Source organism: Bicyclus anynana, chromosome 4 (genome assembly GCF_947172395.1).
Source record: "Bicyclus anynana chromosome 4, ilBicAnyn1.1, whole genome shotgun sequence".
Taxonomy (NCBI): Eukaryota; Metazoa; Arthropoda; class Insecta; order Lepidoptera; family Nymphalidae; genus Bicyclus; species Bicyclus anynana.
In genome coordinates this window covers 5,237,812-5,252,035 of record NC_069086.1, presented here as the reverse complement: position 1 = coordinate 5,252,035, position 14,224 = coordinate 5,237,812, and the positions used below count along the sequence as shown (strand labels likewise).

General features: G+C 34.6%; 1 protein-coding gene across 1 annotated transcript in view; it reads right to left on the bottom strand.

The window, feature by feature from the left end:
• Positions 1-2,800: 2,800 nt before the first annotated feature.
• LOC112052918 (pancreatic triacylglycerol lipase) overlaps positions 2,801-14,224 on the bottom strand; it is a 28,243-nt gene continuing 16,819 nt past the window's right edge. Inside the window, exons 2-11 of the mRNA XM_024092165.2 lie at positions 12,201-12,319; positions 11,282-11,434; positions 10,510-10,647; positions 9,217-9,320; positions 7,833-7,960; positions 7,126-7,266; positions 6,696-6,788; positions 5,745-5,856; positions 4,860-4,999; positions 2,801-3,191 (exon numbers count right to left, since the gene is read on the bottom strand). Coding sequence (XP_023947933.1) covers positions 3,004-3,191; positions 4,860-4,999; positions 5,745-5,856; positions 6,696-6,788; positions 7,126-7,266; positions 7,833-7,960; positions 9,217-9,320; positions 10,510-10,647; positions 11,282-11,434; positions 12,201-12,319 — 1,316 coding nt within the window. The 3' untranslated portion in view covers positions 2,801-3,003. The remainder of the gene's footprint in view (positions 3,192-4,859; positions 5,000-5,744; positions 5,857-6,695; positions 6,789-7,125; positions 7,267-7,832; positions 7,961-9,216; positions 9,321-10,509; positions 10,648-11,281; positions 11,435-12,200; positions 12,320-14,224) is intronic.

The window sequence follows — 14,224 nt, the reverse complement described above, 5'->3', positions numbered from 1 at the left end:
TTAAGTTGCTAATAGATCAACGCTAGTGAATCTATTGCTGGTAGATTCCTATACTTATAATAAATCTGTAGAGAGGTCAATTCTGTACATGAAATATATTTCCAAAATAACTATCAGGGGTCGATACTGATGCCAAAAATGCAATCAGTAAAATTTTTGTCTGTCTGCCTGTATGTTCGTTATAGAAACAAAAACTACTCGGCGAATTTTAACAAAACTTGGTACAATTAGTTTTCATACTCCTGGGCAGGTTGTAGTATACTTTTCATCACGCTACGATCAATAGGAGCAGAGCAGTGAAAGGAAATGTTGGTAAAACGGGAGAAGTTACTCCATTTTTACAACGATACTACTGTAAGGGCTTTACTAAAGAGGTTTAAGGGCAAACTAAGTCGCGGGCGTCCGCTAGTATTGTACAAAGCTATAAGAACTTACGATATAAATCCAATATTTCTTTCTCCGCTACCTTGGCAGTATATTCTTCACAAATGGTCACTCCAGGGAATTTTGTGGTCCAATTAAGATAGCGAGTATCGGGTGCAAAGCTAACAGAGCTACCTCTCTGTACAACTGGCACCAGTAGTAGGTACAAACACCCACCGAATATAAACAGCAAGAACAGCCAGAGGAACCTAAACGTCAACAAGTAACTGAGTAGATTTTATACTCAAGTGACAATAATTGTGCTAAAAAAGCTAAATATTACGCGTTACGTCTAACAAGCCCAGCATTGGTAATATTGTAATATTTTAGACCATCAACATCAGAATCTAAAATATCACTTTCGTCGTGATGGGACGAAGAACTAGTCAAACGTAGACAATTCTCGTGGAGCACAATAATTCTTTAATTTAGATAATAATATGCCGTAAGCAATATTAATTTTTAATTAGGGATGATGACAGTTTTTTAAATTGTATATAAATTAAGAGTATACTAATATTAAAGCAATTTTGTAAAAGGAACAGGGTATCTGCGATCATTACTTTCGGAGCTACAGCGATTTAAAGGGTCAGATTTGCGGCGCTGCCGCGGATCCCTAAAAACAGCCCCATACACAATGGCACGAACTAATGACGTCGTAGGCAATGTAATGATCGTTAGATTTTTATGTGCGTTCAAACAAAATTACTGATATCTTTGTTATTTGTGTGTTTAAATTTATAGTTCCTAAATTAAAAAATGTCACATTTAATGTAAGGAAGCTAAAACTGTATGAATTTTCCTCTAATTACGATAAAATATTTTTAATAGATTTTGAAATTTTATTATCTCATTTATTTTGCAAATATCCAGACAATCTTTGCTTTTTATGTATAAATTAGTTAACATTGAACCTATTTACCTGAATGTATCATAAAAATCAATATATTCAAACCTAGTCATCATCCCCATTAAATCTTAGCAAAACAACCTTACCTGCCAACAGCGGATCCATTTTCTTGAAAAACATATTTGAAGCCTTGAATACTGCTATTGCGACCAAAATATACAATTCTTTTAGTAAAAGTATAGAAAATATTTTTCAGTTTTTTAGTATTCATTTTTATGCAACAACTACGGTAGCGTCATTGCCGTGGTTTTTGAATAGTAACTACTGTAATAACAAAGCTGTACAGTATTTAATTAAGCTAAAAGCTTTAATTTTCTCCTTCTAAATACATGTAGTTAACATTTCAATAGCATACCTACCTACTACATTATTTAAAACCGTTTTTTACAACCTGATTTTAAGTGAATAACTTTAATGAAACGTATGTACTGTAATTATTATGAAACGAATAGCATGATTTATTGTTTTAAATTATCCATGTTTTTTTTTCCACATGATTTTTTAGAAGTGAAAAATCTTCTTCACCGTTCCATGTGGGTATTATTTGTATTAATTAGGATAAGTTTAAGTTCCTTATTGTATTCTTACTCAATAAAAATAAATTAAAAAAAAAAGTGAAAATTAATTATCGCATGTATCAGTATATATTTTGCAGAGATAGAAGGTACGCGAATGCTAAAACCTACCTATAGTGTGCCGCTCTACATCTGTCAACCTAAAACATATGAATTAAATCTTTTATTTCATCAGCAACCATTAGCAATCCTTGTAGTAGCAATAGGTATATTGCATCATCATTATCAGGCGATGGACAACCACTGCTGGACATAGGCCTCTACTAAAAAAATCGGTTGTCGGTAAAGTCGGTTTACTGACGATAGTTGAACGTGACAACGTCATAAGAAAATACTGATGGAATAGTTGCATATTTAAAATACTGTTTAATAATCTTCATAGATCAGAATATGCCTACTTTATTTCTTGTAAAAAAAGTTCGCAACTCTAGAGCGAGGTAACGACGTATGACGTCTTTTTCGAATGTGCAGCCAGCTTCATCAAATTAAAAGACGTTGTCACGTTAAAAATTCCAGACAACACGGTCTCGAGCCGCGAGCATCCAGCGACTACGGTAGGTGTCCTCAGTATACCTTAACTGCACTTTCCTGGACGGGGTTGCCATTCCAGCACCTTGGGACCCCAACACCCATTGGGTCTTTGAACTACGTTCCCACACCCATACGCCCATTGATACTTCGCGACTCGTTGAGCTATGTCGGTGACTTTGATTCTTCAGCGGATCTGCTCATTTCTGATTCGATCACGCAGAAATACTCCGATAGCTCGCTCCATCGCTATGAGCCTTCTCATGAAGTCAACGAGCCCTATTACTAAATTAAATTTTATTCATACTGAGGTAAATTAGTGAATTGGTAAGTAAGTATTCATGTTAAAATTAAAGAATTAAAATCACAATGTCACATTCTTTATTAATTATATCAAAAATCATTTATTGCGCTTATAAATTCTTATGCTTCAATAATTATTTCAACTTACAAATTATGAAAAATGCAAATATATTGATAACGTCAACGTCATATTTTAACAATTCAGTCTTTATATTGTCTTTGTTACAATATGTCCATTAAAAATATTAGATTCATAGATATTAATTAACCTAAGTTACTAACAAGTCTCCAAAACCAATTCTTAGCGGTAGTGGTAGGTATTTCTTGTACGTCGGGGTCAGCATAGGCTGGTGTGGGCGTAGGTATATCTTTGGCTGACCGGTCTATGCGGAACCCTCGACGAAGGTCTTTCAGTAAATCCGGCGTAGGATGACGACGTTCAGCTTCCGTGGCTGTTGGAAAATATTTAATACCTATTCAATCGAAAATTCTTGGTATACAATTAATAAAAAAAAGTCTATACTTAATCCCCAAAAAATACATATACGAGTACCTACATGGAAAAATTTCACACAAATTCGGTTAATTGTCTCAATATTTAGTTTAGAAGAAGTTGGGTAACTTGACAATATTAAAATGTTGTTGTGTGGACGTCCATCGGATGATATGATGATGATGATGATGATTGTCCTTCTTGTTAAATTTATCTTGTTAGCTTCAATACAAAAAATGCGGTGGGTAATTCTTTAATTTGATGTTTATTTCAATAGGTTGTTAATAAAGACCAAATTAGTAAATAGGCCAGCTGGTGGTTCAGATGACCCATCATTTTTAGCCACGAACCTGTAGTCTATAAATAGTTTACGCTTTATTTGATGAACTTCAATAATTAATTATTATTCAACGATCTACTCTATAAATCCAATAATTGTTAATTGGCAAAAAGATGATACCGATTTAACATGCAATAAAAAATCAAAGCAACCTTAATGAATAAGTCATGAGAAAACTATTGAAGTAAATTACATTATTGCAGTTATCATGCAAACAAAGATCTGATTCAATTATTATTATTAGATTTATTAAGATGAAAAAATAACGGTCTATATATGACCGTATTTTTTTTAAATTGGCTCTGAGTTCTTAGCACTTTGGACTATATGAACGTCACTGTTTGGTACGCTCACAGATGAATCAATTCTATTTCTATGGGCCCAAAGCCATTACCGTTTCTAGCTTTACCGCTTTCTATTCTGTAGGTCCTCCCACCTCTGTATTACACGTTGTTTGTCTACATGAGAGATTAATTATTGTTTGCAAATGTATAAATTTTTATAAAAAAAAAGAGTTTAAGTTTAGATTATACAATAAACAGCGTAGCGTAACTGCTTTAATTTCTGTGGTTTTCCCGCAATACTAATATACTAATATTATAAAGAGGTTCGTAAGGTTGTAGGGCATCGTTTCCCAACCTGTGGTCCGCGGATCCCTGGGGGTCCGCGAGTATGTGTATACGCGTGTATGTGGACCATACATAAATGCTAATATCTCGTAAACGCAACGCTTACTTAAAGCGAGCAAATTTTATTCTTTTTAGACGAAAGCACTGATTTTAATGATGCAAACTTGCTTGCATATTATGTTCATTCCAAACACAACAACATCATAAGTGAGGATTTTTTATTTTGTTTACCTCTGCCTTCGCAGACTTCAGGTGAAGAAATATTTGAAGTACTGAACAACTTTATTCCACTCATGAAATTACATGTAACAAGTTTGTGGCACTTAGTACTGACGGTGCTCGGGCTATGACCGGGACACTAATTGGGCTTCAAGCGCGCGTAATCATCAAGAAGTTGAATCCAGCTATTATCTGGTAACATTGCCGAATTAATAGAGATTTTTTTACTGTTTATTTTATTAAGGGGTCCGAAAAGGTTGGGAAACGCTGTTGAAGGGGGTAATATCTAGATCTATACTAAACCGATTTTGAAAAATCTTTTACCAATAGAAAGCCACGTTATTTGTGAGTGTCATAGGCTATATTTTATTCCTGTATTCCCGAGGGAACTATGCGGACGAAACCGCGGGGCGTGGGTTAGTCAAAAATAAAATCTTACGGCAATAAGGGTTCCTCTCGGTAGTCAAGACGAAGTACGCTCCATTGGCTCGGGTCTCCCGCGCATCTCCCACAGCATTGATACCCATCACAGAACATGAGGAAAATCTGCGACAGGCCGCTATAAGACTTGCGTTTACTCTAAATTAAAAAAAAAAAATCGTTATAACTACTCGCTGTACATCATTATCATCATCATTTGCACCCCATAATCTGCTCACTGTTGAGCACGAGTCTCCTTTCAGAATGAGAGGGGTTAGGCCCATAGTCCACCTCGCTGGCCCAAAGCGAATTGGCAGACACCTTTGCACTTGTACTATTCACCAACAATATTGTTTCTCGTTTTTTGAGGGGGCGAGGATATACGTCACGTCAAGCGGGGCAAAACTGAGAGGGCAGCAAAATTCAACTAAGTATTTTATTCTAACAATATACTAATAAAATAATAAAATAAGAAAGAATTTCAATCGCAATTCAACGCGGGAATGCTGCCTGCGTGATGGGCACCCTACCAAGGGCGGCAAATTTTGATAAGTATTTTTAGTTATTAGTTTTAATTTTAATTTATTTTAATTTTATAGTTGTAGTTATAATGATATTTCCTTATATTTTATTTTTATAATAAGTTTAGCCTATATAAAATAAGTATTTTAGGTGTATGTGAATGTCAGCAAAATTGCTGGATCGGCCTCTGTTTGTGCTGTTAGTATTACTGACATCTAGTACTTATTGATTGCAACAAAAAATATAATAACCTTATATGGTTTTATTGAATTTAATTTTTAAACTATTCCTTTATTAGAGCAAACAAACCGTTTCGTGTTTAGTTAGTTTGAATATCAATTTAACTTAACAAATAGATTAAACCTTAAATAAAAACAGTTACCCTTCATAAGTTAGGTTCCACTGGTGAGCACGAAAGCTGCAGTTGCTGTTGATCAGCGACTCCGTAAAAAGAAGGTAAGAACGCCCATGATTGCAGATCGCTTGTTGCAATCCTATAAGAAAATGGAACCTTTAATTAATAGATTAATCTAATCTCCAAGATCAGTGTGCCTAGTGGGAGTTTTCAATATTTTCATACTGTTACTATCGCGTTGACGTAAACGCAAATTTATATGTAATTGAAACAGTTGTGCAATAGTGCCACTAGATGGCGCTGTTTCAATTCCTTAGAAATTCGCGTTTACGTTACGTGACGTTAACAGTATCAAACTGCCACTAGGCCCTCAGGAGTAGATACTATTCTGTAACGATGTTTCGTATAACTCACAAGTGTGAGTTTCGAATTCACCTCTAAAAATAGCCTATTAACTTTAACCTCTATATAATTAGTCGATGATATTTTCTTTCAGCACATACCACTGGCATGCATAGGTATATTATATTAATTGTATTATTTATATAAATGACTTTAATTAATATAGCAGTGACGTCATGAAACCATCAAATCATGGCCGACAGGCGTTTTGGCTCGTATTGTCAAAAACATATTTAAAAACTAAAATTTTCATGTAATCACGAACAACATATGAATTAACACTTTATTCAATTTAAATTTATAAAAAATAAAATAATGATAATAAATAGACACCATCTAATTGTTCACCCAGAGGCAAGGTACCCAATACCCAAGGCACTACATATATCTAAAGGAGAAATTCTCGTTACTTTGAGGTATCAACAACCAAAAAAAAAATCGAATTTGGACAAATGAGAACCTGCTCTACTTTTCCGTAATTTAAAAAAGGGGCCGTCTTTGCCCTCGCCTAGATTTGTATACACGATACGTCACTGATTTGTAAGATAGTACAAAGTGTTATGACGTATGACTTACTGGCCACAGGTAGCAGTCGTTGCCAGAGAGAGCTGTTGTTTTGTTTACAACCCGGCTGCTGCATACCGCCGTTAGGGTAGAAGTCTGCGTGACCTGGTGAAATTCCATTGAACTTTAGTCTAATTCTAAAAAAAATCTGTTGAATGCTTTAAAAGAAAACTTTAGATCAGTTTTGAAAATATCTGTTGAACAGCTTATAAAACTAAAACTCATGTTGAATAGCCGTTAGTTTTTAGTCCAATTATAAAAGATATGCTTTTGAATAACTGTTAATCTTTAGGTCAAAAATAATAATCTGTTGGACAGCTTAAAACTAAAAATGCCTGTTTAGTTGCCTAAAATATTGGTGTAAAAGTTTTGTCAATTTAAAAAAAACTGTTGTTGAAAATTAAAATGAAAATGAAATTTAAAAAAAAAATGAAAGACTTGCCGATAGGATCAGGAAGCCCGAAGCCAATTCTGTGCAGCAGTCGACCGTTGGTGTGAATGACGTCCACGAAGTCTGCATCGGTGTCGTCCAAACGCTCCACGCGATTCGATGTTTGGAAACATGGTTGAGCAGGATCTAGACCTGGAACATGAATTTTATTTCACGTTACATAAGAGCCTCAGAAGCTATTGGCGTATCTAGGATTATTTCCTAGGGTGGGCCTAACCCCCAAAATCAAGTCATCATAGAATCATAATAGAATTCCATATCCTCAGCCCAGAATCGTACGATGGACACAGGTCCGTTCTAGGTGGGCACGGGGCACAAATCCCTCGAGAATCATGGATTTTTCCAGGACCTATGTGTTAATCCAGAGCAAAATCTATTTCCATTCCAAATTTCAGCTAAATCGGTTCAGTAGTTGCAGCGTTAAAGAATCATAATAGTTAGTTAGTGAGTTTGGATCGTGCTGCGATGCAAGAACCAGCTCATGACTAAGGGCCCCGTATGGGTTCGAAACTAGTCGGGCATACTCCGACGTAATATCACGTGAGTTTTAGCCGTGTTTCATAATCAATTAATATGAATAACACTCAAGATAGTTTAAATTCTAAAATTCTAAAATCATAATAGAATAAATATAATCCATACAAACTTGTTTTTAGGAAAGGAAATTCTGTCTTCTATTTTTTGACTGACTGACATACCTGTAATCCTCGCAACTTTGCCGATATGGTAGGAGACGTAGGATGCAATATGAGCTCCCAAGCTGTGACCCACGAAGTGGAAGTCCTTCACTCTAGCGCCAGTCGCTGCCATCAGCTGCTTCATAAACCTGTTACGTTACAAAATAGGTTAAGGGCTTACAACAAGAATTTTGCATGGAAATATTCTGAATCAGTCAGAATTTTATGCATTACCATCATCTTAATGGAACTAATTGTGCTAATGCATAATGGAACTAATCGTGATATGACCTCTGCCTTCGATTTGGAGGTCATAGGTTCGAATCCGGACCAACTTTTCAGTTATGTGCATTTAAAAAAACATCACGTGTCTTAAATGGTGAAAGAAAAACATTGAGAGGAAACCTGCATAGCTGAGAATTTTCCTAATCCTCTATGTAAAGTCTGCTAAATCGCATTAGGCCAGCGTGGTGGACCATTAGCCTAACCCACGTCATTGTGAGAGGAGACTCACGATCAACAGTAAGCAGGTTGTTAATGATGAATGGAACTGAAACTAAATCGCTTGGCAGTAAAAAATCGTCTTTTGTTGGTAAAAAAGGTTAAAAAGGCAAGGCCACAAGCGAAGCCAAGATATATAATCACACCAAATATGAGCTATTGTAAAATCCTACATAGACCCGCGCAGGGAATATACCCAGGATTTCTTTGTCAAAAATCCAAGCTAATGCTTGAATTTTGACAGATAGTAGGTAAAAGTTATCCCCTACTCACCCACTGCCAAAATGTTCTAAATACCTAATCTTGTGCAACGCCTTCGCAATAGCTTTGACTTTGATGGTTGAACTCCACATTTGCTATACAATGGAATTCTCTTTCGGACTCGTGACTCAGAATCACAAGCGATTCTAAAAGGTGATTTTAATTCGAATTGTGTTGTAACTGCCCAAATAGCCAGATCAAATGTCGTGCTTATAATCTAAAGTTATCTTTTGTGCTCTGTAGTAAACTGAGCGTTCAAAACATCTTGTGAAATATCCCTGAAGCGTTTTTTAATGACGCAAGAAATAATATGTATTACTTATACCTAATAAAGCTTATTATAGATCCCAGCAAGTCGAACCAAAATGACAGATTTCAAAATCGGTTCTGTAGTGCTAAAAGATTTTTCAACCTACAGACCGCGTACATACCTCGTTTTTAAAATGGTGTTACTGCTTAAAGCTAAACAAGTAGCTAGCTTTCCACCTAGATGAGATTGGCCTTATCTATCTACCCTTCATTATTTGTTGTGAAACCAACAATTCGATCAAGGCAACGAGTACCTCTAGCGAGCACATAGATTGTCATAAACTGTTAAGACTTCCGTGTTATTTAGCCATACATTAGTTCAGAATGGCCTTACCCGGTAATGTCGGAGCCAACGCGTCGCGTGTTGGCGACAGCACGCCAGTACTTCCACGTGTTACCGCCCCTGCTCCAATCCACAACTATGACATTCACGTCGTGCTGAAATAAACATAATATCAACCCATATTCGGCTCACTGCCTAAGCCTTCTGAGTCTTCTCAGAATGAGAGGGATTAGGCTACTAGTCCACCATGCTGGCTCAATGCGGATTGGCAGACTTTACACACGTAGAGAGTTGAGAAAATTCTTATGTATGCAGGTTTCCTCACGATGGTTTTCCTTCACCGTTTGAGACACGAGATATTTAATTTCTTAAAATGCACACAACCGAATAGTTGGAGGTGCATGCCCCAGACCGGATTTGAGCACACACTCTCTGGATAATATATCACGCAGAGGTCGTCCTAGATATAACAATGACCAAGACCGGCGGCCTAAAAAGTAATTACCGCAACCGCAAATTTCCCAACTGTGGTCTTTGAAAGTCCCGGAAACAGAATCAATATTTCATAGCTCAACCCAGGATAAGCCAAATATGTTAATTAGTAATTAAATGTCTTTAAAGATCTAAAAAGTTACTACCTATCTATATCTATATTCTGGATATGTATGTACTATGTACCTACCTCCGTAAGTAGGTGTATACTGTATATGTTAATTTATATAGGTAGGTATTATTAGTATATACCTAAAGTATAATAAGTAGTTTATTTATTTATTATTTATTATTTATTATTGCACTATCCGTTTTCTATAACTTGAATGTTACATTGCGGGTTGTCTGTTCTTTGTATATATTTCTACATAAGGACTTTTTTTATTACTTGATAAATATTGTTTTATATTTATTTTGGTATTTGCAATAAAGAATATATCTATCTATCTAAGTAACCAACTCTCTAGTAATATAGAAGATATATTATACAGTATACACCTTATGTCTTTACAGAATCATATCCAATACAATTATGTTTTTTCGTCACATATAACACATAACGGATATAAAATCAATACAATCGTTCTAAATGAGTGACTTGGTCCTATACGAGAAAATTCCTCTCCACATACGTGAGAACATGTCCCTTTGGAAACTAGAACATCGTTGGAATTATCCATTAAAATTCCAGACTGCGTTTCTTCGTGAAAGACGTAAAAGGGCATTGACGAGTTTCCATTTTTCAAAACTGCGGTTAAGTGCGTAGCTACTGACTCATAAATACCGGGTTAAATGACTTATTATTTAAACGTTAATGCGTCATTAATTTATGCAACAATAAACAATACGCACCCATTCCAAAAACGCTCTAGTCATATCAAGCACCCAGGAAGCGTTGCTGTGACTCATAAATCCGTGAACAATCATGACAGTTTTTCTTTCAGGTTTGAAGTCAACCCATTCTAGGCCGAACTGCGAGCCAGGAAATACCTATGAGTAAAAAGGAAATAAAATTAACACAAGTAAATAAGAAATATCATGACACAAGAAATGCGTAAAGCTTAGTTTCAATTCCTCAGCTTTACAAATTATTCTTTCACGAAACATTTCTAATGTTAGTTAATTTTATTTATATACTTTAAAATCATATTAAAATTGACTACTTAAATAGTTTTTAGATGTATTTATTCTTAAGAATAAACTTTTTATGCATCTGAATTCTTGGTAAATAAGTAATAACTGATATTTTTGATCTTGAATCTTGAATCAGAATGTTTTAAAAATGGCAATTTTTATTTTAGTAACATTCAAGTTTTTTTTTTTAATTAATTGACTATTAATTGCCGCGACTGGTGACAGAAAAGCTGGCTCATTTTCTGCGTAAAGGATTAGCCTGGCTGTCCAGCGAAGAAATGCAGCCAGTATTCTTGCCACCATTCCACTTGGGAATGATTTGTATAGTTATTAGGATAAGTTAGTTTAAATTCCATATATTCTTTATTAAAAAAAAAAATAAAAAATATAGCTATTTGAATAAAGAATGGTTTCTGAGGACCGTATTATTAGCGACGAAAGATCCACAATCTAGTTCGTAAGAGAAATTTACTCGTAGATGAATTCTCACCTGGACCCTTGCCGGATTTCTCCTAGAGGAGAAGTAGAAATGCGTGTTAACATCGTCAGAAGTGCCAGGCTGCATGTCGAGCGGCAGTGCTCGCGTCAGTAAACCCAATCCAAAACAGTCTACTGTATCGGGCACTGGCAGTGCAGTTGTTTCCTGTATATATCAATACATTATCAATACATATATAACAAAAACCGGCCAATTGCGTGTCGGGCCACGCGCAGTGTAGGGTTCCGTAGATTAAGTTAGCACTTTCATCCCATAAGTAATGCACAAAAATACCCATAACAATACCCCACAATGTGATAGACGACGAAAAATTCATCCTCACTTTGCATGTAGGGTAGGAACCCCAAAATTTTTCTTTCCAAATTTTCTTTTTAACATTGTATAGACGTAATGGATATACATATTACATACCCATATCAAATCTTTTTAATTAACAAATGGAAATTATATGCAATTTTCGATTTCCAACTTCCTTTTTTAAGTTGGTCGATTTTCCTTGTAATTTGATTACATATTCATTCGACTTTCGTGAATTTTTTCACGTATCCATAACCACCGTTTAGCCGGTAGCGAGTGGAGACATTGACTCTAACAAAAATTTGCTCTTAAAAGCTTAATATTTTCCAAACGGATCCCTAAATCGAAAAATATTGCTAGAAGACCTCTCATACCTTTTAAAGACCTATCCAATGATACCCTACATTTGACCGTTGGAGAGGCTACTTTTAATCCCGGTAAAATTTATGATTTATGAGTTGTAATGAATAAACGTATATTTTGATGCAAACGTGAGAAAAAAATCATTACAATGTGACTATTAATGTGATTGTCATTACATATTATTTTTTTTATTAAATAGGTGTCATGTTTACGAGTATAAACTTTATAATTATAAACTTATAAAACTTACATCAAAAACTGCATAATTGACATCTCCGCCCCCTCCAATTTCATTCGTTTCAAGTGCATCGTTTCGTTGACACCATTTTATGAATTCTCGCATATCTTCTGGAGTTATATAATTTTCAACTGTAAATGAGAATTAAAAAAAAGCATAAGTAACATCTTCTTAGTAATCATCAAGCAAAAATGCTTGAAGGCATTTAGATAGCAATTGGATCTTATTCTTCTTGGCTTTCATCTTCACTTAAGAAGTTGAATTCATTATTTTATGTATCTAATGATATTATAGATTGTCAAGAATGATGATTCTAAAACTGATGAGTTTAATTACTTCCAAAATAGTATGTGACAAATAATCAAACAGAAACATTCCGAATTAAGGTAGCATTCCGATCTTGGCGACCGCACGACGAGCTGCTAAGTATGAATTTATATGGAGCACTAAACAAATCCCTAGACCGCGACGCGACTTTTGTTTAGTGCTCCATATAAAGCAGTCGCAGGTCGCGCGGTCGCAGGTCGCAGTCGCCAAGAACGGAAGTCTACCTTTATAATTTACATTGTTCATACGGATTCTGTAAAAATTGTATTTAAGTATAAAATATTTTACTAAAATAATTATGTTATTATTTTTAACCGACTTCAAAAAAAGGATGACGTTCTCAATTCGACGCGTATGTTTTTTTAATAATGTTGTAAAAACCAATTTTGAAAATTATTTTTTTTTATTTGAAAGTACTTCCAGATTGGTCCCATTCAATTTTCACGAAAATCGGTTTAGTAATTTTGTGTTTAAATCAAAATAATTCATATACATCTTAGAAGTCGGTTCCATTTTTATGTATTTCAATAGTCTTGAAATGTTACAAAAGACTTACCTACCTTACCTATACTTACTTAATTAATATTCAAATTTATGATACCTACTTTTAATTTCCCTCACATCATCGTTGCCTCATTAAAATATTAAAATTACATTTAAATAAATTATATTTATTTGCCACTCTTCTTTTAATAGGCTTAAGGAAAATCCAAAATGTAAAAGGCTTATTTTTTATAATTCTACTGGAGGATATTCCCAACAAAAAACTTGTTTAACAAAAGACTTGTAAATAATTCACTTGGGTTTTCGATGCGGGTTTTGCCTTGTGTCACAGGAGTGAGATGTGTCATTAATTCTCCATTATTATAAAAAACTTGGTGAATTTTTTATTTTTGTCATCATCATCATCATCATCATCATCATCATCGTCATCATCATCATCGTCATCATCATCATCATCATCATCATCATCTTCGTCATCGTACCCAATGATTGTTTTATACAACGTATATACGATATGTTACGTGCTTACAAAATAGCCTCAAAAATTGATCCCAATTTAGCGACTCCACTGAGCGCATACAATTTTGTGTTTACTAAATATTTATATTTATATAGTTTTTCCTAAACACACAACTCGACATTGTAGACAATATTTAGGTATTATATGTTTAAATAACTTTCGCTCTTTAATAAGCGACTAAATGTACGCCTCAGTTTTGATACGCCCTATCTCTAGTATAAAATATCATTGATTGTACCTAATGGATATGCTCGTCAAACAAGCAGTTTTAATTCAACGCTAACGAAAATTCCAAAATATATTCATACAGATTCTTACAGATATGAAACAACACTTTTTACTGGTGCGTATATTTATTTCAACTTAAGTTTGCTTTTACAATTATTTACATTAACTAAATACAAAAATATTTAAATTACTAGTAACTAACCTAACCTAAACTTATTAATTATTATAAAAATAAAATAAAACGAATTGTAAAATTAAGCGTCGTAGAATTCATCCGAATTGATGATCATTGGGATCATCAATTCGGATGAATTCTACGACGTCCAAGTCTGTAGATATAAAGTGACCATTTTGCCACGGTTATGGCAATACTGATATGAAACTGCTTTTCCTCCCAGTATCGGAATAAAATAAAATAAAGATAACTAAAATAAACGACCACGACCTTTTTCAGCAA